The sequence below is a fragment of the Solenopsis invicta genome, chromosome 1 (genome assembly GCF_016802725.1).
Source record: "Solenopsis invicta isolate M01_SB chromosome 1, UNIL_Sinv_3.0, whole genome shotgun sequence".
Taxonomy (NCBI): Eukaryota; Metazoa; Arthropoda; class Insecta; order Hymenoptera; family Formicidae; genus Solenopsis; species Solenopsis invicta.
Genome location: NC_052664.1, coordinates 17,789,683 through 17,817,520, shown reverse-complemented (window position 1 = coordinate 17,817,520; position 27,838 = coordinate 17,789,683). Strand labels below are relative to the sequence as shown.

At 33.4% G+C, this 27,838-nt stretch overlaps 4 protein-coding genes across 7 annotated transcripts; 2 read left to right on the top strand and 2 right to left on the bottom strand.

Moving 5' to 3' along the window:
- Positions 1-317: 317 nt before the first annotated feature.
- LOC105201209 (protein HEXIM1) lies at positions 318-3,922 on the bottom strand. Of its 2 annotated transcripts, none has more exons than XM_039447010.1 (2): positions 3,141-3,922; positions 318-2,795 (listed from the first exon to the last, which is right to left on the bottom strand). In XM_039447010.1, exons 1-2 carry the CDS (start codon positions 3,396-3,398, stop codon positions 1,779-1,781), a joined length of 1,275 nt encoding a protein of 424 aa, XP_039302944.1. In that variant the 5' UTR covers positions 3,399-3,922; the 3' UTR covers positions 318-1,778. The 2 variants fall into 2 exon arrangements, with proteins under 2 accessions (XP_039302944.1, XP_011167455.1); XM_011169153.3 differs by having other exon boundaries at positions 3,207-3,908.
- An 8,366-nt stretch (positions 3,923-12,288) lies between these two features.
- Positions 12,289-15,065, top strand: LOC105201211 (mitochondrial import inner membrane translocase subunit TIM14). The gene is made up of 3 exons (XM_011169154.3): positions 12,289-12,423; positions 13,523-13,648; positions 14,575-15,065. The coding sequence occupies exons 1-3, from the start codon at positions 12,421-12,423 to the stop codon at positions 14,803-14,805; spliced, it is 360 nt and encodes a 119-aa protein (XP_011167456.1). The 5' UTR covers positions 12,289-12,420; the 3' UTR covers positions 14,806-15,065.
- Positions 15,066-16,509: 1,444 nt separating this feature from the next.
- Positions 16,510-19,938, bottom strand: LOC105200287 (growth hormone-regulated TBC protein 1-A). The gene is made up of 7 exons (XM_011167763.3): positions 19,607-19,938; positions 18,925-19,126; positions 18,620-18,850; positions 18,322-18,482; positions 18,137-18,245; positions 17,382-17,567; positions 16,510-17,288 (listed from the first exon to the last, which is right to left on the bottom strand). The coding sequence occupies exons 1-7, from the start codon at positions 19,624-19,626 to the stop codon at positions 17,181-17,183; spliced, it is 1,017 nt and encodes a 338-aa protein (XP_011166065.1). The 5' UTR covers positions 19,627-19,938; the 3' UTR covers positions 16,510-17,180.
- A 766-nt stretch (positions 19,939-20,704) lies between these two features.
- On the top strand, positions 20,705-26,214 carry LOC105201212 (eukaryotic translation initiation factor 2A). 3 transcript variants are annotated; one of them, XM_026132886.2, is made up of 12 exons: positions 20,705-20,971; positions 21,563-21,826; positions 21,913-22,012; positions 22,207-22,382; positions 22,752-22,840; positions 22,917-23,067; positions 23,432-23,602; positions 23,963-24,137; positions 24,220-24,389; positions 24,474-24,569; positions 24,665-24,843; positions 24,932-26,214. In XM_026132886.2, exons 1-12 carry the CDS (start codon positions 20,944-20,946, stop codon positions 25,055-25,057), a joined length of 1,725 nt encoding a protein of 574 aa, XP_025988671.1. In that variant the 5' UTR covers positions 20,705-20,943; the 3' UTR covers positions 25,058-26,214. The 3 variants fall into 3 exon arrangements, with proteins under 3 accessions (XP_025988671.1, XP_011167458.1, XP_039302937.1); XM_011169156.3 differs by lacking the exon at positions 20,705-20,971 and adding an exon at positions 21,028-21,161; XM_039447003.1 differs by lacking the exon at positions 20,705-20,971 and adding an exon at positions 21,101-21,246.
- Positions 26,215-27,838: the final 1,624 nt, after the last annotated feature.

Genomic DNA, 27,838 nt, shown 5'->3' with positions numbered 1-27,838 from the left:
TTGGACTATAAAGAACAAAGACTTTATTTCCAGAATTAAAGACTTTTTTAATTGTTTTCATTTTTAGATTAAAAAAGATTTTATTATATATTAAGTAAAAAAAGTGATAAGAGAAGATTCATAAAAGCTTTTAATCACAATATGATTACTAGAATAAGGGTTTCTAATCCTTAATGCAAAAAGTTTAATTCTGTTATTTTTTGTTAAGAAATTATTTAAAGTTCTTCAAAATAAAGAAAGTAAAAAAATCTATAAAGAAAAATGTATTTTAGGAATCAGGAAGAATGAATGTATATAAATCTTGAAAGAAGACCATATAGTCCCAAACATCATTGTTTATAATTAAAACATACATGTTGGAGCAAAACATAAAATTTATTAAAAATTGGAAATGCGAAAAACACTTTTGCGTATCTTACATTTTCAGACCATAAACTAACCTTTCGTCTTACTGACTAAAACTATACAATTGTACAAAGATTTTTAACCTCTTACAATATAGGTCATCACAATTGACAATATTACATATTTTATACATATTATATAATACTTCTGATGAGTCTAAAAGAATCACGCTTCGCACTTTACTCATGCATATGTATATATATTATACATATATATATATAGAGGTCTGCGTTAGTTGATGGTCTGTAGACCGTCTATTTGCAAATGTAACTCTTATAATTGGCAGTATGCGAAAGGAGAAAAAAAATCAGGCTGGAAAACAAATTCCATTGTGTATGGTATCAGAGTAAACAAGAAATAGAAGCAAATACAATAGGTTTGGTAAATATTTTGCTAAGCAAATAACAAAAATAGCACAAACAGATGCGTAGAGTTCTCCTAAAGAACTTTAATCCTATATTTATATTGTTATACATATATGCATCCACGTCACTGTATGTATATACAGTCTTAAGAGAAAGAATGGACCAGCATAGTAACAGGATGTTAAACAATAGCCTAACGAGATTTAGAAGGTATTAGAAGAAAGATGAAATTGCTGGATTACAACAAAATTGAATGAAGAATTTGCTTCTTTTAAGGCTCCTGAGTCGCTGCGGCCATATTGAAGTGACGTCATAAACGAGAAATCACACGTAAAAATTTCTTGCGTGTCATTTGTATAGGAAAATAGAACCATAGAGCAAACTATAAACAATCAAAATTTTTATGAGACCAATGAAGCAGTCGTGATGTAGCATGCTAAGTGTCAGGAATGAGAATCAGGGATTAAATCTCCCAATCAACTTCATGAATTTTTCCTACATTAGTAAATAAAGAGAATTTAGGTGAAACAAAATCACTTCAATACACTTATAAAAATGGGCTTTATGTCCTTTTCCCCAGACAGTAAATGTTTGTAAAAAGTACATGAAGTAAAGCCTATTCAGGCAAAAAAATACATGGACAACTGTTAAAAGGAGTGAAAAATATTCTATGTATAAAATTCAAAAATAAATTTTATTTGCGACCCATTTATTATTTTTTTTTTTTACGAATCTGGTAAATACGAAACAAGTCACATTTTCACACTGAAATATATAACAAAATGATGTGCAAGACAAAATTTCATCGTTAGCATGTCATGTTTCATCTATTGGTTTCTAATTTTTTCCGCAATACTACGTCGTCACTATTAACGGAATTCTCGGCCGACTACTCAAAAGCCTTATACGTTGTATCAATATATATCGAATGAATGCAGCCTATCTTATCAATGGGGATTTCAAATATCGAACATAATATCAGTACATACTAAGAAGCAATTTCGGAATCTACGTGGGTAAACTACTGGTTTCATTTAGAATTATATGACCATTGGAGAAATTAGTGGGTGTTACAGATGTTCTAGGACTTCCACTTTGGCTAGTATCGCAGCTATCGTTTTTGTTATCCGTTCTTATATTATTATCTAATCTAGATTTATAAGTATGCTTAGGAGATGTTACTGAACTCGAAAGAGAGCAACTGCATCCACTTTGGTTGCTATTACTAGAACTGTCGCTGTCGTTTTCACTGTCGACACTAGATTCGGAGCTGCTCGCGCGTAATCTCTTTTCAGTACGTAACATTTCATTTTCCCGCCTCAACTGCTCATTCTGCTGTAACAGATCGTCGATCCGTTGTTGACACAACTTCAATTTCTTCGCAATCTCAGAATCTGTAGTAGATACATTTTTATTTTCCGAATCTCTTTCCTCCCCCGTTTGATGACTGCTCTTATTACGTCTTTTTGTTAACGAATCCATTCTGGCTTCTAAGAGCCTATATTCCTGTATCAATTCCGTTTTTGTCAGTGTGCTCAGTCGCTCCTCATGAACGGCTTCGTATGCGGTTGAAAATTCCTTCGTTAAAAATTCCTCCTCATCCTCTGGAGATGAGTAAAAGTAATCCTCATCGGAATCTACGCTGAAACTGGAATCGCGAGTGCGCGATGGCGCTGATGGCTTTGGAAACAAAGCAGTTACTTCCAATGACGCAGCTTCCGATAATTTTTGCTCAAGATCTGGTAGATCACTGTGATCGGCCATGAGAAATTGTGTGGTATTGTACAAGGCCGGTGGTTGCCTGCTGGTTTTAGCGATCCTACCAATACATCTGCTCCTTAATTGCTGCTGATAGGATACTTGCTTTGAATAAGGCTTTAATTTCCTATGCTTGGGTTTGCCTCTTCGAGTTTTTCTCTTCTTCGCTGCAATGTCCGTTCCATCGTCATGCTGACCACCATCCTGATCGCCACTGCCGCTACCACTCTCCAATCTTCCACAAGTGTTTATAAGCGACTTTGGACACTGCAAAACATACGATTAGTTAAGTAAATTTGACATACAAACAATTTAAGATAAAAGTCGAATATCGAGATGTAAATATATGTATATGTAAACATTAGGGTAATAATAAACAGGGTCAATAAAAAATCATGTTTTAAACGTGTTTTAAAAACATATATGTTTTAAAATCACATTTTAAACATGTTTCATGTTAAATTATGTGTTTAAAATTAATTTTTATCAACCTCGATAATAAACGATAAAATTTATTATTATTTACGAATTAAGTATGTAAATCAGCGAATTTTTAATCGTTTAAATTTTTCAATGTCATACAAACTTATATATAAAAACGTAAAATAGTACCTTGTCAGTGAATAAGCGAGGCATTTTAAAAATATTATCATTGCTTATTGATCGACCGGGTCTTACATTCTTTCCATTGGCGCATTCGACTTTCCGCTCCGCGTTCTCGCCGACAGGTTGCGACACCCGCTCCGCGACTGGAGGCGATGACGTCGCAGGCGTTGGCCCAGCTTCTACGCCCTTTGCGTCGTGTACTCCATCATCATCAGCACCGCCCGACACTTTTCTCATTGCCGTTTCCGTCCTACGCGGCTCCATGTCCACGATACGTACCGGAATCCGTTAATACACGATGGCACGATCACGCACCGCCGCCGAAGAGTCACTCTCGCGTACTGATACCACCCGCCCCGGCACTAGTAACCGTATGCTCGCACCGTAAACAGCGACCGAATCGCCATGTTTGATTTGCCCGTGATTCTACGGACGATAGCGAGCGGCGACATGCTGACGTACCGTCCCTACCCCGACTATCGCGACCGCTGCCGCGGCTCGCGCGGCCCTCTCCTTGCGCCATCGCGCCGCACACGGCTGTTCCGTTCTTCCGAATCGCGTATCGCGTCAGCGCCTTCTCTCGCGCATGTTGCTTCGATCTCGCTGGATCGCGCTGCGCTACGCTGCAAAGAGGATCTCTCTGTACTGCGAATGCAACCCGCAATTCGATCGCGATGTTGTACACAAATATATAATACATGTAATTCGTACGTCAACTTCTGTAATTATCAATAATCGCGGTCTGATAATAGCAACGTTGGACGATTTCACCGCGGATCCTATACGACCCATAAATTTTACTGCAATACTCTATTGTATTTTTCTACAGGTCGCTAACGGTCTTTCAGTTCCTCGTGTCGATCTTTTGATTTATCAGGCTTGTCCTTACATTTCTTCCAAGGATATATTTTACCAGTATTCGTATTTCGTATTTCTATAATGAAAGAAGAAATCGCATTACGATACCAGAAAGTAACAATTTCCTTCATCCCCCTCCGCCTTTCCCGGTAAGTGAAATCAATATTAAATAAATGTAATGTCAAGTAAAATAATAAATAAAATTTAGTAGCTAATAATAAATAAAGTTCAATAGTATTCGAATAAAATGTTGCGGCAAATCAATCAGAACGTTGATCGCGTCCACGTCAAAGCTCTGTGTGCTACAAGCAAAGCCTGCCGACATAATCAGACAGCAGATTATCAGTGCAGAAACCGTACAGAATCCGTCTATTTTGTAATTATTTAAATGGTTTGGTTACGAAACGGCAAATTCAGCTCGGTTTCTACAGTTGGATTACCATCATATTTCGTTAACAAGATTGTGTTATAATTTATGCTGGCGTTCTGTCGAAATTTGCAGCAGAGATCTTGCAAAATCTGTTTTTAACTGACTACCGTTTTCGGGTATCTGCATCGCCGAGGTCCAAGCGAATCGACAACATTAACGAGCAATTATGCAATCGATTTTAATTTAAAACCCGAACAACAATTCGACGTCCCAGGACGTTCAAAGTATGCCATGAAAAATCCTCAGTTTATATCGTTCGTTGAAAGATTGGACATTTAAAATACATCCTAAGGACATCATTTGGACATTTTACAATAAGGACATTTGAGCAGACATTTTAGAAATGTTCGATTTTTTAACTAATTAAAATTAAATTTTTTAAAATTTTAATTTTACTAATTGCATGAGCTTATTTTACATATTTAGACTACACGGATGACTTTTATTATTAATTCTAAAATATGTTGTTATTGTTATAAATAAGATGTTCAACGACGTCTAAAGAACGTCTTGTACATAGCATGTATGTTGCATCGCTTCAAGACAGCAACAAAGTTGCATCTCTTGTAAATAAAATCCACATGCAATCAAATAAAAGGCACAGCACATTAAATGAAATTTTTTTATTCTTATTTTTGACAAGAATATATTTTGAAAAGAGAAGATTTCTTAAAGTCAAGTCCTCAAACTTGGAGACTTGGAAAGGTGAAAGTATAAATAACACATATTTTGATAACATTTTCCGGAAAGCCTTCCATTTGACTACGTTGCAATTGACCACAACCATTCACAGTGCAATTTTTTTCTTGGAAACAGTCAATTAAATATTTGACATTAAATTAGCCAATTAGCAACGTAGGCAGATGCCAAAGTACCTGTAAAAGGACCCCGCACATTGTATGCGAAAAAAACCGGTTTCTGTCAAACTGGCTAAATTTTTTATACATGATTGCTTTTAGGATGCTGATTAAAAATTTCAGTGAGCATGACCTCAGAAAGCTCTACTTTTATTGTTATTAAATAATTACTTGAATATAATAATAGGCACCATTAAACACTCTATCTTTTTAAGAATAGGCTTTTTTAAATTTTGCTTTGTTAAGAAGGTCCGGAAGAAGGCTAGAAGATTGTAGGAAGATTCTAAAAAAGTAAAAAAAAATATTTTTACATAAATTTGTAAGTGCTACGCTCATTTCTGATAAAGAACTTTTTGATTCAATTTAGTCTGCTCTATCTACCCATAAACGATATTATACTTAATATTAAACATTGTATATTTTTACACGCACACACAATATGTGTTGTATGTGTGAGTATGAATAATGTTTTGTAGAAAAAACATGATTTCTGTAAACATAATTTTGAGCAATATAAGACTTTGTAACCAAAAAGTTGAGCCTTTCCGAGGTCATACTCATTGAAATTTTTAACCAATATCCTCTAAAAGTAATTACATATAAAAAATTTAGCCAATTTGACAGAAGCAGTTTTTTGTATATTAAATGTGCGAGGTGTTCTTTTCCTTAGTTTTACTTAAAAATTAATTCAGAAATTGATATTTCTAGGATATTTATATATGTGTTTGTGTGTGTATAATTATAATGCAATTATTTTAATTCTTTTTAATGCATTAACGACAATATGTATATTTTTTAAAGACATCGTAAAAACGTCTTTACACAATATGTGTACCCAAATATGGGCTTTATACTCCTCTTTTACATTTTAATCATTTCAATTCCATTATCATTTCTCGCTGGAATGTCTGCGGGACATCTTTACGCGGCGCATCGTACATAGAAAAGATCTTGAGATTTATATCTTGAGAACGTCTTCGAGTGAGTCATGTTCGGTACGTTAAATAGATGTCCGTGTACAAAGTCGGGACTTTCGACGTCTATACGACGCCAAATTGTTGCTTGGGAAAGTGTATCTTTATAAGTAGGCACAACGATCTGTTTTCTCAATCCGCGTGCTTGCTAGAATCTTATTATGTATACAGCACCGTCCGCATACTGTGATCGAGAAAGGTGTAAGTGCGCATTGCCTCATCGTCCTTGCACGCACAAACGCGGAAAGGTTTTTATACGACGACGATCTCCGATTATTATTCATGATCGTGAAAAAATTAATTCCCTCGCGTATGACAATGTAAACAATTGGTCTGTTTTAATGTGTATTTGTATCTTTTGCATTTTAAAAGGATGAGAGAATACATAATTCAGGCGTTGGAATAATTACCATGATAATATTCAATCATTTCCTGCATATGTATAGGAAAGATTAACGAAGAGATTGGGAGTAGCACAATGAGTGGAAAAATGATTTTAGATTATTTAATAAAATTATACGTATTATTTACAACTAATTAAATAAATACGAACTTCGTAATTTAATATCACGGTGCAATAATTATTTAACGTATCATCGTTAATAATTGTATAATTATGAGTTTATGAATAATGTGATACAATGATTAAATTCTTCGGTTAGAAAAAAGAAAATAGAAAATAAAAGTGAGAAACAAAGAGTTTTATTTTTGTTCCAGGGTAAATCTTTTATACGAACGTTCAAAAAATACTAATTAAAAAAAAACAAGAAAAGCAACAAATTATGGTAAAGATTAAAAAAAATAGTACAAAAAACAACAATAAGAAAAACAATATAAAAACGAGAAAGTAATACAAAAGTTAAAGTAAAATATACAAGAGAGAGGAAAACAAGGAGGAGGTAAAAGATTAAAGTACTCAGCGAATATTTCATAATTGTGCAAGCGGAAATGTACGGTTTACAAAATTACGTATTGCTATTATATAAGACAGCTAAACAATAATTCGTGCGCAGACGTCTTCGTCTTTCGCGCGCTTGAATTGCCATCGTACTTGATGGTTCCGTGAGCCATTAATTGGCGATTGAGAGTAAAAAGAACGTTTATTCGTGCAAATAAAATCGTTCGTCAAACAGAAGTGTGCGTGGCTATGAACTCTCCATACTTGATCGCATTGTGATCGCGATCGAATCATCGCGGGAGGAAAACGGACTTTTGCAATATGCCAGAGCGAGTATACACATCCTTCATTACAAAATGCAATTTCACGCCGGAGGTCGTTGCACTCGCTATTCTCCGTAGATCAACGAGATCTACGCCTCTTAAAAGAAAAAAAAAAAAAAAATGAAATCGCTTGTCGAGAATAACAGCTGCAAATTGCAGCGCGAGGACACGCTGCTCTCTCTCGAAACGACCATAACAAACCCGACATTACCTTGTCCAATTGAGCGACGCGACATCGATTTGTCGCCGTTGCTATCGCCGAACGATGTTGCTTAATTAAAAGCAAACACAAATATTGCTAATACGATGTCAGAGCCGGGATAATGGAGGATTGTTGGCCACGAACTGGTAGGAGGGAAGGAGGAGAGAGAAAAAAGCAAAGTTCGAATAATCCTCGGAGAAGAGATAAGAAAGCCAAATTACAAGAGTCTCGTCAGGCCGCAGCAGGAGAGAGGAGTAAGAGTGATGTTGTGGTCCCCGCGACGATTGCATGCAGCAACCTCTTTTTCTCTCTTCCTCGTTCTTCCCTTCACCAGCCCTCTCCTCGTTCTTCCTCGCTGTCATCTTCTCGTCGTAGGTACATATATTCGTTTATTTAGCATATGTGCGTAACGATGCGTGTGAGTATTACGTACACCCGTTACACGATTCACGAGCTCACGCGCGCACACATACGCAGGCACCTTATGCATCGCTGATGTGCAATCTGCCATGGGTGCAACGTACGTGAACGCGTGGAGGACTATAAATATAGGGAGTCCGCTATATGGGGGAGTTCTATCCTTACAGCTCGTTCTCTTTTGTTTCCTTATTCCTTTTTCTCTTAGCTCTTTTTTTCTTTTGTTTTCGTTCTTTCGTCTCTAAATGCGCGGATGCCATTCCTCGCGCGGAGCAGCAGGGAGGAAGGGGGGAGGTAGGGCAAAGGAGAAAGGAGGGGGCAGCGAGAATAGGCGGGAGAAAAGGGTGAGGAGGGGAGAACGACACGAGTGAGTATTTAACAAACTTCACTCTCACTCGCGCGTGCGCGCGCGCGCACGCGCTATCACCGACGCCGCGAAAGGGACAAACAAAAGAATGAAAGATGCTCAAGATGCGGAGAAACGCTCGCGGGTACTTTAAGAAACAAAGACCCTGTCCTTTTCCCATCATATGCCGTGCGATTCAATTTGTACATTTAAGCATCTCGTGATGCGTAAGCTAGAGTTTCGACTGATAAAACATTCGGCTTTAACGAAAAAAAAAAACTAGCTCACTCGCTGGAACCTAACTATTCGCACGTTACGTGAGTCCGGAGAGTCGCGTGCTTTCTCTCTCTCCCTCCCGCGTGTCGAGTCATCCATATGCGTTACGGCGTGACCTTAAAGGCCGCCGCACACAGATTCAGCGGTAGGTGTGTAATGGTAGCATACAAAGTCTCTCGATGAGAAGGAGAATCCCCTTCAGCGTACGCGAAAACACGATTGTAATTTACATCGACGATTCTTCAGACAGGTCTGCTTGCAACGCTGCGTAACTAACGTTCACGCACGCTTGTTGGGAGCGCTGTGCGTAGATTTACGCGCGTAGTATCAAGTATAGCGCGCGTAAGTGCGTTTCATCCCGGATGAAAGAAACGGCGTGAATTAGGATTATTATTTCAGATATCCCATGGATGCTCCATTATCGGTTGCGTCCACGTTATCGGTTGCGTATACACGAGGTCGTTAATGACTTAACACGAAAATTTATGCGCCTGTCAGGGCATACCGTATACATCTCTCACATATGCGCCCCAATAAACACCTAAATTCACGTGTTAAGGTATTAACGACCCCGCGCGTACGTGCGCTATGTCTCCCGTGTCAATTCGCATGTGCTATGGCCTATGGAAGTCGTCATCCTTCGCCGCATATGATTCGCACACATTTACGCCCGTTCATCTGCGTGCGCCTGTTCTATGCGCTATCTTCACTCGGAACCTACTTTTCGCTCTCTTGATGTGTGCGTGCGTACATGTGTGCATATGAATGTGTGTATGCATGTATAATATATGTGTGCTTGTATAATGTATATACATGTGAAGTATTTTGCGTTTGTGTGTGTTGCTTGTCACGGCGCAAATGGGATACACTTACATGCAGGCACCGCGTCGACGGTTGCGCATGCGAGTGCGAACGACAGTGTTGGTCTACAGGTCACATTTGTGCGTCTTATTTGGCGAGAAGAGGGATCTGCGAAAGAGTCACGGAGGGAATCGAACCACCTTACTGCAACTTTCCTCGACGAGAGGCAGATCTGAAATTTCGCGTGTGCTGGATTCCGCGCGCTCATTTCTGGATTAGTTCTTGGCCAGAGAGAGATTGATATCGATGTATAACTTCAATCAGGCCAGCATTAATAAATTATGTCTCGTGCGAATTGTTGTAGACTGATCGCTCTCCTGCATTCATGCCTGTCGCATCGAAGTCTCAACTTCTATCAAAGTTATATCGGTCTCGCCTCGCGATATGTAATAGACAGGGAAAGCAGCTGCGGAAAGGAGGGGAAGGTAGGGAGATTGAGTTAACCAGGACTAGCGTTGATCAACGCTACGACCTAGTCAAGTCGAGTCGAGTATTTCGGTATTGATGATCGTATCATCGAAAGTTCCCGGGGGCTTGTGAGAGGATTAATCGACAATCGCGTCGTCTCGTCGTCCTCTCGGCGCATAACCACATCACGTTACGACGCGAGTCCGACGCTTCCCACAGCTCTCGCAGTCATGACAAAACCTCGACGGAGAATTCTCCAGGCACGAATCGATGGACGTGCGATGGGATACACGCGTTGCGCAGCGCCTGGAAGAAGTCCCTGGTGATGCGCGCGGCCTAGGAGGCTCGTTCGAAAGTTCGATCCGACGCGACGGCGGTCATGGCCTCGCGACAATATACAAATATTTATACGCGCGCACAGAGAAACGCATGGCTCCCGTACGTTGCGTGCGTTACATTCGCGCACGCCGATTTCGTTACGCATGCGGATGTAACGACCGTGCGTGATCACTCCTGCAGCTCGCTTGAAGACTCGCAATCGGAAACGGAAGATGATCGGAACGATCGTACAACGCCGAGACCACGAGTTGTTCCTCGCGATTGTGCTACACCCCGGACTACCCAAGATTGCACACAATGTTTATAAATATTTATTACTGTTCATTTTTTTTATTTATAAATATTTTATATGCTAAAAATATTATAAATACACTTCGTTACTTATACTTATTTTTTAATACAAATTTTTTCATATTTTATTTAATTATTATATCATACTGACTTTTTTTTAGTTGTATGCTTGTTTAAACGAATAACAGAAAAGTTATTCCAGGTGCTATTCTGCATTTGTAAAAAGCAGTAAAAAAATTATAATTTTATATATATATTTATATAAATAATGTGCTTTAATTATGTTTCATCTTTTTGATAACATATTGACCTGATCCATCAGGTGATATATTGGATTGGCAACCAAGTTTCCGCCGTTTTTTTTTTAATTTTTATTTAAAGATGCTTCTCTATAGCAGTGTGGGAGCATTCCATTTTCTTTACCAGTTTCCTTGTCATTTGACGCGAATTTTTGTTTACGCAAAAGTTGGTTTAATCGCTCTTCATTGAACTTAACTGAACGGCCAGAACGAGGTGCGTCTTTGAGATCAAAATTTCCATTTTTGAACTTGGCATACTAATCACGAGCGGTTCTTTCAGCTATGGCACCCTCTCCATACACAAATGTCGCGAGCAGCTTTTACAGCCTTAGAAACTTGATTAAAGAAGGAGGTGTCGAAAATGCTTATTTTTCTCAACTTGACATTCCATTTTAATAATCTCAAAATTAACATAAATTAACTCAAACAAAAACAAAAACAGATTCTGGTAGAACAAAACATCCCTTTTCGAATGATTTAAAACATGCCAAAAACATTTAATGCAGAATGTTAAAATTAAAAAAAAAAAAAAAACGGCGGAAACTCAGTTGCCAACCCAATATTATTAGATATTAACAAGTGTTCACAGATCATTATTAGGGATCAGTTCGCAGAAGTCGCAGAAGTCAATTGTAGTTTAAAGTTGTATAAGTTTTAATATTAATTATTAAATATTATATTTATATAAATATATTTATATATATATAATCGACATGCAAAATATGATACTCTTACATTATAACATCTCGCGGATCTCTAAAGATTAAAATGGAATAGGATAAACAAGTTAGCGTTGTGAGGAAGGGGTGAAGGGAGGGAGGAGAGAAAGACGAGAGGTGCGGGAAGCTCAGTTGCAAAGAACCAAACCTTCCGCATTCGCCGTCATCAACTAGAAGCTGAAAGCAGCAGTCGCTCGACGGCTATGCGTCTTTATGGCAAAACTTGCATTACCATCCACGTTTATACACGCATGTATGCAAAACATTTCGAAGACTTATTTCCGAGGATATCTGATACCGTTCTAATCGTCTCTTTACTTATTTTTTCTCTCCCCTCCCTCCCAACCACTCAAATCAAAGTATAAGATATCTTAATTACGTCACATTTCTTCTTGTTTTATGTAAAAAAAATGTAAAAAATAAAGTGAAAATGGAGTCTTGCTTTTAATTGGACCTTCCGTATTTAAGGTGCAATAAACTGTACTTTTCACAAGCTCTGATAATTAGGAAACCGACAAAAGGCATAAAAAATGTGATTAAAAAGATTTATATATTTAATCCAAGCTTTGCAAATGTGACTATTTGTGTGCGTGCGTGTGCACGTGTACGGCATATACAAATGATAATGTAGAATCGCGATTTTATCGCGAGAGCAATGATGCCCTCGAAAATAGCATATAGATGGAGTAATCATAGTTAGCTGGTCACCCGGTCACGCTGTCACGCTAAAGTTATTTCTTCCCAGCATATACACAAAATTGCGTCTGCTGTTTCAAACTTTGAATAAAATGGTAAGAATATTGAGAAGAATTTACAAGAAAGAACTAATGGTAAAAATTGCATTTTTCCTGTTGAAATAACAGGAAACTACTTATATTAATGTCAAACCTGAGAAGTGTGCGAGTGAATAAATGCAGTACCAAAGTAGTCCGTCATATATATATATATATAAAAAGATTTCGTCATTTTTTTTGACCTTTTAAATATATAACATTATTATCACAAAATGACGAGTATTTTAATGAGAATTATGGACACCATGAATGCAATGTAAATAAAATGGCATTTCAAGAATAGTACAAGTTCAAGATTTAAATAGAAGGTTAAGTTCAATGATGTTGAGTCCATAGAAGTATGAGAAACTCAGCATTAGCTATTCTTGGCAGAATAATCAAAACGTGGAGAAATCTGTTCTTTACTGTCTTTTACTATTAATGGTATCAACTCTGATATCAATCATAATTCAACAAGTTGTTAAGCAACCGCCTGCACAAGAAGAGACTTCTAATGTTTGATTCTATCATACTCACTCGAAGTGCTAAAAAATATATAACATATGGAGTCTATTTTATATATAAATGCATGCAAGTATAAAAAAATAAATAAATTAGCATTAATTTAATTTCATGATATTGCATTCAGGGTTTTTAAAAATCTGTTTCAAGTCTGAAAAAACAATTTGATGTGCACAGTTTGAAGAATTTTGTAAATGTTTGAAAATTTACTTGAAAGTTGTTGAGCACGAAGGACCTTTTTCACCAATCTTTAGTTAGCTAATCGACAGATTAATCTATTGGAATTGATCAATCACATTTGTCATTTCACTTAAAGCAAAGCGACTGGTCGATTCCAATGGACTAATCAGCCGATTAATTAACTGAAGATTGATAAAAGAGGTCCTAAGAACTGTTTTCAATCGATATTGTCATTTCTAGTTAGTTTGTTGTTGCATTTCTCAATCATATTAAAATTATTTGTATTGTCTATCTTATATGTCTTGAGTATCTCTCAGTTTTTTTATGACATTCTTTTGGTTCTGGAGGAGCAATTTTATTATATTTCATAATGAGTTTAAAATGTTCAATGAAAACAAAAAAAATTGTTCTCCAGGCAAGCACAGTTGTAGCAGCAGGCATTGGTCTGGCAGCTGTTGGGTTTGCAGGTCGTTATTTGCTCAGGAGAGTACCAAATTTATCGCAGAGAATGGCAGAAACAATAAAAAGGCTAGATTCCCAGGTAGAAATGTTCATTTTTTTCAGGATTGGGAATATTACTTCATAAAAGTAATACGTTACTTATTATTACTTTTTGTAAAAAGTTATGCATTACCGTTATTTAGACTAAAATAATAAATTAAAAATAACAATTTGTTACTTTTTTCGTTACTTGTAATGCAAAAAAGTAAAACATTAAATGTTTAAATTATATTATTTAATAATTAATATTAAATATAATAATATTAAATGTAATAATATTAAAACTTACAATTCTAAATTGGTCTCTGTAGTAAACTTTTTTTATATTAAACTTATCTAATAACTCTAATCTTTTTATATTAATATTTTTATATTTTTTAATATTACTTTATAGAAATTTAGATTATAATTCAAACGTGAATTTTGTAAAAAATGTTTATTGTTTTTAAACATATTAATATAGTTATTAAAATGCATTTCACTATTTATTGTCGATACTGGAAATCTATCACATTACATATTTGTTATATATATGTAATGACGTACAATAACTATAAGAATACAACCTAAAATACAATATAAAATACAAAATATTCTTCAACATTTAAAATACATTATAAAATATGAAAATAAATTAAACTTATAATTGCATTTATAGCGCGTTTAATCTTTGATTTGGCACACTGATTATTGTATGAAGAGATATGTGAATCTATTGAATAGGTATAAATTTAAAATAAAGAAAACTAAAGTAACGATAAAAGTCATGATTGAATTCGTTACCGTTACTGTAAAAATGTAACGATGTTACCATTACAGATAGAAAAAATAACAAGCGTTACTAAAAAAAGTATAACAATAACGGCATTGCAAGTAACGCGTATTACTTTCCAATCCTGATTTTTCTTGAGCAGGTTTCTCGTAATCGCATCGCTCACATAAAAGATATTTTGTTAACATTCGTAGTCGCTAGCGAACAACAAGTATTACAAGGGTGGTTTCGAGCCGAAGATGACCAAGCGGGAAGCCAGTTTGATCTTGAATGTGTCACCCACGGCCAGTAAGGGCAAAGTAAAGGACCAATTTAATAAAATAATGTCTGTGAATCATCCAGATCGGGGCGGTTCTCTATATATCGCTACAAAAATTAACGAGGCAAAAGATTTGCTCATGAAACAATCGAAAAACGCATCGTAGTTTGTAATATACATTTGTAATGTATTTAGGGACAAAATTTTAATATACATAGTTATAATTCAATCATATATGGTATTATTTTCTCTATAATAAATATAATTATTTTTGGAACTGTACGTTTAGAAAAATTAACTTTTTTTAATACTTTTACTTAAGCAGTCAGTTTTCAAGAAAGTTTGTGCATAAATAGACACTGTGCATATGTATATAAATTCAGAGTCAATTCTAATAAAATATTACAAGGATGCTGTTTCTCACAGTTATCTAGTTAACATTTTCATATTATTCCCACACAATATCACAATTACGTAACTTTCATTATAGCTTATAATACTTTGCATTATTAATATTCTCAGTAAAATATTTATAACTTGTTTTTTTTATTACATTGTATATACAGTAATAAACTAAGATAAACTTAACTTAGAATAATTGAGTAACTGTATCATACTTATATTGCTAAATAAACATATTAGGAGAAGGTAGGGCAAGAAAGGGTAGCAAGGTAAGACAAGGTATCTCCTGTATCGCGCGATTTCAATGCTTGAATCACAATCGAGCATACGAGTTACATACGATCTGTCGTTGAAAGTTATTCACGAGCCAGCGAAGTAGGTAGCTGCATTATTGAGTTAGACCATAATTTATATATATATATATATATATATATATATATATATAATTTTTTTTGGCGATTTTCTCATGATCATATCTCATTTTTTTCACTCGTGATATTAATATTAAATTATAGTAGTTTCCTTGTGAATGCATGTGTTTCTGAGACCAAATTTAATAGGCTATAAAGTAAGAATGTTAATTTTCTACTTTTATAGTGTTTGAAAAATTATTGATATTATTTCGATTAGATGAAAAGAGGCAAAAAGGAGGTAGAAGAAAATAGATTGCGCATCCTGTCTGTTTAATGACCACAGCTACTTATAGCGCAATTTTTCTCTTCGGACAGCCAATTAACAATCATAGACATAGGATCTATAGACCGAGCATTCGAGGAGTGGGGACGTGAAAAACTAGAAAGAGATAGCAAGCTTTGGACCACTATTCTGTCTTTGTCTAATGACGCGCGTGGGGAATCTTCACTTGTTTTTTTTTTTTATATTTTGACGTCTACAAACGTAATAAAGAAACTGATAAATTTAACATTAATAAAACTAAGAATAAATGATTTATTTACTGAAAAGAAACATGCTTTTAATCAAGCTCCATTGATGGATCATAGAAATCAATTGATTTGTATTTTCTTAGAAAAGTTTTTCACTCTTTGTATACATCATTATGCTGCTTCTAAGAATAACAAAATTAGACAAATAAGATCTAAATTCACAAAACTCATTTTATTTAAAAATCAATAACATATATTATATATATAGATATATATAAAGATCAGCAGAGTTAATTTTTTTATTACTATTATGCCAGGTGCTTTAAATGTTTATTCAATACTTTATTGTTTAAATTTTAATACACAATTTTACATTATATATAATTTTGGCACTTTTTCCAATGCTTTTCAATTCCCCTTCATTCTTTTTTCACATTCACTTACATTTCCCTTTTCTTTTTCCCTAACCTTACCGAGAGTTTCGTTACCTTTACTGTACCCTCACGCGCGTCATTAGACAAAGACAAAATAGTGGTCCAAAGCAGGCTATCTCTTTCTAGTTTTTCACGCGAGAACTTTACCCCCACTCCTCGAATGCTCGGTCTATAGATCCTATGTCTATGTTAACAATATGAACAATCGAATGGTACTCAAATAGACTCATGTCTGTTAACTTCATTTGTAAAAAGTATGACATTACGCGCTGATGAATGAATTGAGAATATTTATTGTCTGCTAAATGAAGCTATTTTCCAGCAAGAGACACAGAAGGCTACAATGCAACAAAGTGCATAATTTCATTCTTATTTAATATTGACAACGATAAAACAAGGATAAAATGATTCACTTTCTACTTTGTATTTATGTTTTTAAAATGTATGCTATCTCGTCTTCAGGAATATCTTGTCTTACCATAGGATAGATGTGGAGAAATGCTCCCTTTTTATTTTTCTTAAATAAAGTTTATAATTTTCTAAAGATTTTTTAAAATTATAGTTATGTTCAAAGATGATTATCCCAAAAATATTTTACAAGTAAAAATGATTCGTTAATTATGAAAACATAGCTTTTATTCGTCATTAAATTTTAACTACCTTATTGCCTCACCCTCCCCAATATGTACAGCAATAGAATCATTATGCAATAACAATATAATACAGCTTTATATGCATTCATTTTGCAAAAAAAATGCAAATGAATAACATAACAGACTAGAATATTTCGGTGTATATATGGAAAAAGTTGGCCATTAATACTATCGTTCCAGCTTATCTTGCTTTCGTTTTATATGTTGTTGCATGATCTTTGCTCTTAGTTTTGTTATTGTATTCCCAGGCAGTGATCCAGGTACTTTAAAAATACTCTACGAAACATCAAAAACGTTCATCTCCGTAAATATTAAATTTCCTTCCCTAATCTAGATGTCTGGACTATATGTAATGTGCCAGCTACATACCTGCATAAACTCATGACATCGCAAAACAATACTGTCTTTTGTAATTTCTTTAAAACATTCGGCTAATGTTGCAAAATCTTGACAAGCTAATAGATTAGATTTATTCCTTTTTATGAGTGTCAATGCAACACGGAAGATAATCTTGGTGCCTTCGTAAAAAAGACAATCCCAAATACGCAGAGTAGTCTGTGAATTTGAGGACATGTACTACTCTTACCTTTTTTGCAGCCAAAATATTTGGATATTTTATATTCAAAATAATTGGCATGTTTGCATATATTCAAATGTTATTATATGAAAAATTATTCAATGTCTTAATAATTTATAGAATGCTTTCCATTTAGTGACACAAACATTGTTCTAACTTTTTTGGTATTTAATAACTAACAAAAGCTGTTTTCTAGCTAGAATACACTGATATACTGTATAAAATTTTTGTTGAAACACAATTAGATCTCTAAATTTAATTTCTGATACATTAATAACTAATCTTCTTTTTCTATACTTAGATTATATTCATATTACAAATGAACATAATTAGCGTATGTTAAATAAAATATTTTGAAAAGTTGATGACACTGACATATTTTACGATTGACACTCGATTTAACTTTTTACAGTGTCAAGCAGTGTTACACTGCTATCTGTTACCTTGTTGAAAAACAGTCAAAGATAGAACAACGATTGTATCGATTTGTGTTACTAAGTGGAAAGCACCTAATCGACATGTATATAATGTATGATTATTTACATACCTCTATAGGTAAAACTTCAGCAAATAAACACACAAACCACTTAGTCGTAATTACTGGCCAAGGCAATCCCACGTTTGTTACATGCTGATACACATCAGGCATCTTTATTCTGTAAATATAATGTATAAGCATGTGCACAAATATTGCTGACAAATCAAATTATTATTGTATAAATTCTGCTTTACCTTACTAATTCTGCGAGTACGTCGATGTCAGTGAGTAGGCCATCCATAGTGCATGTATAATAATCTGGTAGGATTTTATCAATCAACACTTTTAGTAACCAAAATGCTGTCTCTTCGTTTTTTGTTACCAGCAAAAGTAAACCTGCTATGTAATTTAAACCCTGAAAAAAATAAAAAGTGAATAAAATTAAATAAATGCTTGAAAAACTTTCTCATAAAATCATCATTTATCATTCGTTAAATCTTTTAACAAAATTATATTATTTTATTCATATATTTAAGAATGTGCTAATGTTACCTGGCAGTATCCAATAGATTTGTTTTGATGAGCAAAAGCCAATAAAACATTGTATAATTGATGCTGCTGATTCTCCGTGTTATTAAAGAATATATTGTCTGGAAATGTTCTTGGGAGATCAGTTTTAATAATCTCAACGGTTTCTGCATTGTGGGGAGATAGCAGTAATTTTTGATAAAGGTCCGGCGATGCATTTTTCATGTCTTCTCCACCACTCACAGCAAGCCAAACCTGATTCAATTCTTTTTGTATTAAATATTCAAAAAATTGACAAACAAGCTGTATAATTTAACTTTGTATATTACCAATCCTCTATATTCTCCTGGAATGCCTTTACGAACGTATCTTTTGAGCGTAATGCTTCGCTGTAGGGATTTTCCCTCGCCGATAATTTTCGCCCACTTTTTGGCCATCTTTGCGAGCACCTTGAGGTACTCGGACATAAAATCTTCGTACGTTTCATAATCGAAGTCGTGCGGTCGTTCGAAACCATATTCGTCCACATCACTGCGGAAACAGATTTATAAGTAGGCATATAATATATTACATATTTATTAATTTTAAAAAATACAAATTGTCTATATTATACATTTATTATGTAATAAATGTATAATATAAACAATTTGTATTTTATAATAAAAATTACAATTTATTGATATTGTTGTCAAGTGAACATTATGCTACATATTTTCATTTACTTTTATTGCAGCATGAATGAATTTATGAATTAATATATGTAACCAAAATGAAAATAAAAGGAGGAAAAGTTTTGACAAGTAATAGAGAAGGCGGATTTTTGATTATTAAAGTGGATTCGAGGGGCGGAAACATAACCTCGACAAGACAAAAACAAAAGTACAAAACAAATACGATATTTTTAAATCGATGATTCCGTCAAGAATCACAATCGCATCCGGAATGAGGTTCGCGAAAACACAATCATTCCGTAGGGGAAAGAAGGGAAGGAAAACAACAGGTAACAATCACCTGAAGCATGAACTTGCCATGCCCTACGCAACTCTGTGAATGTCGGAGAGATCTACGATCGTGTGCAGTTGCGTCCATAGGTGTTTCATGTACGAAACGCCCACGCGAGTTTCGCTTATCAGCGCCGATGACACCTGATCGCGTTCGCGGAAATAACTCGCAACGCGCGGAGACAGGGGCTGTGTTCCGTTTTTACTGGCAGTACTGAAAATTTATAGTTCACGTCACATATACTATACATTTTCAGTGCTGGCAGTTAATATCGGAACACAGCCAGGAGTGGACAGGAGCTCGGCGTGGAGTTGCGTGGAATAGAAAGGCGCGCGCCTCTCGTCGCGAGTGCCTCTCTGTTCGAGAGGCGCTCGAGCAACGGAATAGAGTTCGTATAGAAAGAGTACACTTGCGAAAGAGACGATTGTGCAAGATTGTCTCGTCCGAGAAACAAGCGTGGAGCATCCCGCAATTGTAGACGTCTCCAAATATAGACCCAACCGTTCACCTCTTTATAAATTATGGACGATTTGTATTGGTCAGGTCGCATCACGTTTTGAAATCTCCCGGGGCGATTCAAAAAACGCGATTGATCGACGATCGATTACGCTTGTCTCGAAACTCAATGCGCGCGCGATTATCGGTACATTCGGCATCGTAAACGCTTTCACGCATCTAATGTAGTGATGTAGAGTGTGGTCATATTATAAATATTTGGAATAAATTATGCGCTTAGATAACGTTGGATAACGTAAAAGTGCTAAAGATAAGATAAACGTTAAGTAATTAAATAAACGTATTTTAGATAAGATAAAGATGATTTAATTTTAAATTTATTTAGATGAAAGATAAAATTATACACCATCTTTTCTAGATGATTTTAAGATTGAACAAAATATAATTTAGAATATGAAAATAGAAGAAAGGAAGAGATTGCAGAATACCATTTTGTTTTTTTGAGAATAATTATTTCGGTAAATATTAACATGATACTATTCTAACGCCAGTTTATCAGCCATAGTTTTACCAATCACCCTATAAGTAAAAATTCATTAGGTACATGTAAAACAAATGTAATTTATAATTTACTGAAGAACTCTGAAAGTATACTGTATACTCGACGTTGTAAATACTCATACGTCTGAAGTTAGATCAGCTCGACCGGTCTCCTGGCAGTCGCAGCGATGCCAGGCGCGTTACGCGGTGCGTGGAGATTAGTCGCAAGTCGGTGCCTGACTTCAGACGGAACGGTATAGATCGTGACTCGTGCTCGTGGCTCGTGGCTCGCTCCGCTCCATCCGCTCTTCGCTCGTGCTTGTCGTGCGGCACATGGTGATGGTGATAGAATGGCTTCGTCTGTGCCCTGCATAGCTGGTAAGCATTTTTCCTAGACTTCTCGCGAACGTGATTATTGACTACCGGAGTCGTGACTCGGTCGCTGAAGAGACTCGCTTTTGGAGAATGCGCGCCGCTGCACAGACGAACGTCCGATGGCATTCCGAGTATCCGCTGCATACCGTACTCGCCGTGTGTGTCTGATTGTGATCGTGCTTAACATGTATGGGTGTGTATATTTCGTGGCACCCGAACAGCTCGAGATTAATCGTCACGGATTATAACACCGGCGTTTGTCACATCGCGAGTTACAGGCATGCTATAAAACGAATTCACCGCGAGATTTCTAACCTCCAATTGCTAACGTGTGCTCTCTCAAACGTCACTGCTGACGCAAAATTCGCGAGAGCAATAATGCTGGGGAAAAAAAGCGATGTTTACATATTTGTATTGATACATTCTTTAGAAACAGAGATTTTCCAATTGTTTGAGCAGTGATTTTTAAATTTAATTTAGCAGACAAATATTCATAAAATATATTATGTCTAACATACATTTAATAAATTGTCTAATATAATTGAACTTAAAATTTTTTGTCATATGTAAGAGAGGTACTAATATATTTTACAGTGAGAGGGTCTAATGGTATTAATCTGGCTTTTGGCCCACCATCTTATGAATCAGTCAAAACATTTCCTAAAGATGATAGCAAAAACTGCAAGACTATGCTCTTCAGTCAGGATGGCCAATACTTTGCATGGTCTAATTCATCAAAGGTTAAAATTGTGCTTTGCAAAACATGGCAGACTGTTGTGGAAATTCAACGACCCAAAATCTGTGCTCTTAAATTTTCCAGTTATAGCACTTATCTTGCAACTTGGGAACCATCCTTTGGTAATTAATACAAAATTATATTGAGCATAAATAAAATTACATTAATTTTGTTGTATTTATAATTAGAAACATTGATATAATTTTAGTAACAAAAGAGGAACCTCAGGGATCACAAAATTTCCACATATGGAAGACCGAAAATGGTGAACCAGTTCAACATCTCATTCAAAAGAGAATGATGGATTGGTATTGTATCACATGCTTATCTTGACTCACTTTCTGCTCAACTGATTTAAAAAGTTGATCTTTTTAATCAATCTTAAAATCTCTAAATAACTAGTATAATAAACTATAATTAAACAGTAAATTTCATATTGCAGTTTATATTTTTATTATTAACTATGTGCAATACATCAAAATAATTGTCTATTTAAAAATAGGGAGCCACAGTGGTCAAGTGACGAAACATTCTATGGAATATTAAAGGGAGGAAATGTTCTTTTATATGAAAATAATAACTTTGATAGATATGTACACAAAATAAGTAAAGGCAACATTGCCAAATTTAGTATAGCACCTGGTAGTGCTCCATATCATATCCTCTGTCATATGCCAGGTAATTATGTCTTTATACTATAGTGTAACATTAAAATATACAATCATAAGAATTATGAATTGTAATATGGTGAAATACTGAAATGTGGAGATTATTGTACATTTTAAAGATTTTGTACAATAGAATTACATTTAAAGTATGATAGTGTAATATTATTTAATTTTAAACTCAAATTCAAATTTTGCATGTTATTATTTTAACACTCTCCACATTTAATATCTTTCATAATAATGATTTATATACATATACATATATGTATATGTATACATATACATATATGTATATGTATATTATATACACTATATGTGTTACGTGTATTATATGAACTATATAAATATTTTTTAAATAAAATGTTTATATGTAATTTAGGAAGCTCTGGTCAACCTTCTTTTGGAAGATTATTTAAATATCCAAAGTTTGAGATTGCAGAAGCGATTGCAAGCAAAAGTTTTTTCCAAGTAAGTTTTGAACAAATTTTAATATTAAATATTAAATAGTGTGTTGTTTCTGTTTCTATACACTATCGTTTTCTAGGCAGACAAGGTTGATATGTATTGGAATCAATGTGGAACAAATGTCTTATTGATGACAAATACAGAAGTTGACAAAACTGGTGCATCATATTATGGGAAACAAACATTGCATCATCTCAACACAAAGGGCGAAACTGCTATGGTTATGCTCAGTAAGTCCAAGTTAAACTATCGTTTTCGATTAACATTAGATTCTGTGCACAATAGAGGAATATTAGATACAGAAATAGGAATTGAAATTTGAGAATCAGTTTTTTTAATAAATATTAAATGTAATGCACAATGTATACAAATAAAACACGATAAGACACAAATGTGGCGTTCAAGATACAACATAACTTATTATTTATTTGTTGTGTTCATTCATTACATGAGGAAACATTGAAAAAATAGATTTGAAAATTTTTATTTCTATTCCTTATAACTAATATTCCTCTATTGTGCCCAGGCCTTGAAAGTTTAGAACAGACAAGACTAATTCTAAAACTATATTGTAACAGAAATTCTTCTGATTAGGTAAAGAAGGTCCAATACATGCAGTAGAATGGTCTCCTAGGAATACAGAATTCTGTGTGATATATGGCTTTATGCCATCTAAAACAACATTGTTTAATTGCAAATGCGAAGCTGTTTTTGAATTTGGCATGTTGTATAGAAACAGTATATATTATAATCCACATGGCAACAATATCCTTTTACTACAATTACATCTTGTTATAATACAATAACTTATTAATATAAGTTAATGAATTTATATTATCTAGTGCTCATTATAACTAAGTTTTTAACTATAATAATTTATAATAGATATACTTGTAATAGAAAATAACAGTATGACTAGGTTTTTCATTATCTGATTAACTGATGGTTAAATTTTACCCGATTTATCCAATGGGCTTTATCTATGATGATGCCATAGGTGAAGCTTATTAGCTAAAACTTCAAGTTAAGTTTAACCATAATTTAATAGATAATGAAAAACAAGGCCTAAATCTTGAGAATTGTAAGTTACTTAATTATGCATTAATTTCCTTGACTACTGTGTACTATTGCTTTTGGCTGGATTTGGTAATCTTAGAAGCGGTATTGAATTATGGGATGTCATTAACAGAAAACTTATTGCTAAAGCTGACGCACCAGATACTACACTGCTGCAGTGGTCACCAGATGGTGAACATTTCATGACTGCAACTACAGCACCTAGATTACGAATTACCAATGGGTAAATTAATATATAATAGAAATTATGTTAAATTTAAGACATTTTTATTTGTTGTGAAATTAATATGCATATTAATTTTTAGCTTTAAAATTTGGCATTATACCGGGTCGCTAATTTATCAACGACCATGGAATAACCAAGAAGAACTTTGGGAAGTGTTGTGGCAAAGTTTCCCTTTGAATGTTTTTTCACAGAAACCTATTAGTTACAAAGCGGTTGAGGGTATTATCACTAATCTTAAAGAGTCACAAAGTAATGGTCATTTTTTAAATTATTTTAAATGTTTCTAAATACAATTTTAAAATAAATATAGCAATACTTATACTTTATTTCAAGAACCAAAAGAAGCATATAGACCACCGTGTGCCAGAGGACAAAATATTACATTTAAATTGCATGATGATATTGAAATGCCTTCTAAGTCAACTGAATGTATGTAAACGTATATATATAAATAAAATTTATATATATATAAATATATATGTATATGAAAAAGTATCTCTTAATTTTATTAAATTTGTTTATAGCAAATCCATCCAAAGCTGCATTGAAAATGAAGAAAAATCGGGAAGCAAAGAAAGCTAAAAAAGAACTGGAGTCTAACAATCCTACTGTTACTGAACATGTTACAAATATTACAACAAGCACCAAAATAGAATTAACTGACGATCCTGAAAAAAATAAAAAAATAAAGAAAGTAACAAGCGTAAGTAGCATCTAAATAGTGATGTTTCTTGTTTCTATTTCTTACATTATTATTAGATTTACATTAATAATTTCGATTTGTGTCACAGAAATTAGATCAAATTTCTAAATTGAAAGAGCAGTTGAAAGCGGGAAAACAGTTAGAAATCAATCAATTAGACAAGATTAAAAAGGAAGATGAATTGCTGAAAGAACTTGAAGAGCTTACTTTATGATAAATCATCCAGATGTTAAATGGAATTGACTATCTACAAAGCTAAAATAGCTTTTTTTTAAAAAAAAGAGAAAACGATTGCAAGAAATATTTACAGACGAAAATCAAATTCTTCATCTTTACAACTTGAAAAAGCAGTAAGATTGTATTATGAGAAATTTAAGATAACATCAAGACCGTATCTCTTTCGTCAGTTATCAACTGATAATTAATCCAAGAATTGTGTTCTTATCAATAAATAAGAATATATAATTATATTAGTTTTAATCAGCAGATAACACTGTATAATACTATAATATACTTAGTATTATTAAAAGATTACTTATGTATTTGTTGATTTTACTAATACAAATTGAGAGATGATGATAGAGATAGTTGCAGTGTTTACTACCAATGTTAATCAAATCTAAATTATTGCATTTGAAATAATCATTATCAAATTAATGAAAGCTCCTTATTAACTAGTTGAACAACTCTGATTGAAAATTTATCAGATTCTTTTCTAACAGAAATGTGTTTCTGACAGTATGAGAATATTTTACTATTCTTATAATTTGTTCTCTGTTTTATCTTTTTCTACGAGAAATTTAGAATTTTCGAAATCTTATCCAACGTGTATTTATAGTGCAGTAGTAGAATTTACATTTAAATATCTTGTTATTCTGTGCATTCACAATAACATTATCTAATACAATGTTATCTTTTGCAATCGAAAATTGTATTGATTAGATCAATTAGAAATTAAAAAAAAGAAACTTTTTGTATATTTAAAATTTATACATTTAAAATTTGTTTGGACATGTTATTGTTTTGATTATGTTCTACGCCTTCTATTTGTTTTTCTCACAATATTTTTAGATAATTCAAATTACAATCTTTTTGTATTATATCAAAAGATTGGGGTATAAATTTTTCTTGTAATTTTCAATACATCTATGGATATAGATATAATTAATGTAACATATTATTAAGAATAAATAAAGCATTAGAAGATTTTTTCAAAATGACAAGATCTGTTAAGATGAATGAACTGCATTTAACGAATATATAAGAACGACGAAAAATATTGATAAAATTATGATGTATACAGGAAGGTAATTACGAATGTTATGTACAGTTAGATGGGATTTATGAAAATAAATTCTTAAAGAAATTGTATATCAATGAAACAATACACGCTAGAACCTACTCACTAGAATAAATTTTATATCTTAAAATTTGATTTCTTAAAGAATAATATATTCAAAACTGATATTGTTTATATTTGTTAAAAATTAATTCTGGTCAGGGTTGATAAAAATCAAGTTTTAAACATGTATTTAAAACACATTTGAACATGATTTTTACTATGATTTTTACCCTGGTTCTGGTATAAAAAAGTAGCTCGAAATTTGTGTGAAAAAAATGATTATAATTAAAGCACGGAGAATTTGCATATCGCATATATTAGAAATGTTTCTTGATTTTTTACATCTCTTTCTTTCGTATGAAATATTTTATTTCAAGTGAATAAGTGTATTGAATAAAGAATATGTTATTTTTGTATTATTCTATACAATTCTAACAAAGTGAGCAAAGTGCATAATAAGTTAAGAAGAAACAGGTAATAGACAATTTGTTTTTTTTTGTAAGATGATCCTTCAAAGATTGATTAACTTATAATTATGATGATACAGATGTTTGAAAGTAAAATTTCAAATAATAATTTGTCATATTTAATCGAATCTGTGTTTATCTGTCAAATTACAAAAAATTAGTAATTCTACATCTACATTTAAAAAATACTGCAGGACAACTTAATAAATATTTAGGTTAAGATTCTGATCAACTTGATTAACAATTAACTTGTCGAGTAATGCTTTGTACATGAATAAAATTATTAATTTTTCTTTATATCAGGAAAGATAGATTAGAAATCACGAATTATAGAATTTAAACATTTTGCTTAAAAATTTTGTTTAAAAAATAATTCTCTTAAATTAATACCGATTACGTTAACCGGAACTTTGTTGGTGAAATTGTTTTAGACCTGTCATAATAAGTTTACAATCAATTAAATTAACTTAAAAACAATTAATGCTTATAGATACTATTATTTTAATATAAAGAGAATAATAAATTTTCTGTTGTCCAATACGTGAAAAAAGATTAAATTAAGAACAGAATGTACAGCTTGATATTTTATAAGCAATTTTTCCGATTGAATTAATCATTGATTAAGTTAATCAAAGTTTGATCAAAATTGCTGCAGTTAGCTTACCTTATATCTCATTTTCCCTCTTTCCATCTTTACCTTGAAAATCGTATACTTATTTCCTTTCAAGTGCAGAAAGAATGGTGCAACAACAATAAAGGTATTCAATGTTCTGCGTTCCTTTGTCGATTGAACGCAGAATTAGCGTTTAAGTGTAAAATGTAATATAAATGATCTACATTATGTGTATACCAGTAGAAACTATGTAAACTACGTTTTACGTGTTATCTATGTAAATAATAATCAATGTATTGTAGAATATTTAGATTTCATCAGAAATTATTTATTTTTATTATATAATTTCATGAATAGCAGAGTCAGATATATTAATATCTTATAACTTAATTATTTTTTGTATTAAGTTATCCAATAATAATAATCATTTTATAATTTTATCAATTTTGTCCTAATTTACACTGCTTGAATTTTACATGAAAGATTCGTGTAAAACATAACGCAAACAGAGTACAAATGATCCATTTAGATGTAATTTTGAAATTTACAATGCAACCTTGATTGAACGTTCCC

What these genes read in the sequence shown, in the direction of transcription:
- LOC105201209 (XM_039447010.1), bottom strand. Translation starts at nt 3,398, where the DNA reads ATGGAGCCGCGTAGGACGGAAACGGCAATGAGAAAAGTGTCGGGCGGT. An exon ending in CTCGCTTATTCACTGACAAG is followed by an intron (nt 2,796 to 3,140) that starts GTACTATTTTAC and finishes TATGTTTTGCAG; the next exon opens with TGTCCAAAGTCGCTTATAAA.
- LOC105201211 (XM_011169154.3), top strand. An exon ending in TAAAAAGGCTAGATTCCCAG is followed by an intron (nt 13,649 to 14,574) that starts GTAGAAATGTTC and finishes TAACATTCGTAG; the next exon opens with TCGCTAGCGAACAACAAGTA.
- LOC105200287 (XM_011167763.3), bottom strand. Translation starts at nt 19,626, where the DNA reads ATGGCAAGTTCATGCTTCAG. An exon ending in AATCTATTGGATACTGCCAG is followed by an intron (nt 18,483 to 18,619) that starts GTAACATTAGCA and finishes TATTTTTTTCAG; the next exon opens with GGTTTAAATTACATAGCAGG. An exon ending in GATGTCATGAGTTTATGCAG is followed by an intron (nt 17,289 to 17,381) that starts GTATGTAGCTGG and finishes GATGTTTCGTAG; the next exon opens with AGTATTTTTAAAGTACCTGG.
- LOC105201212 (XM_026132886.2), top strand. Translation starts at nt 20,944, where the DNA reads ATGGCTTCGTCTGTGCCCTGCATAGCTG. An exon ending in CAAGCAAAAGTTTTTTCCAA is followed by an intron (nt 22,841 to 22,916) that starts GTAAGTTTTGAA and finishes ATCGTTTTCTAG; the next exon opens with GCAGACAAGGTTGATATGTA. An exon ending in AACTGCTATGGTTATGCTCA is followed by an intron (nt 23,068 to 23,431) that starts GTAAGTCCAAGT and finishes TCTTCTGATTAG; the next exon opens with GTAAAGAAGGTCCAATACAT.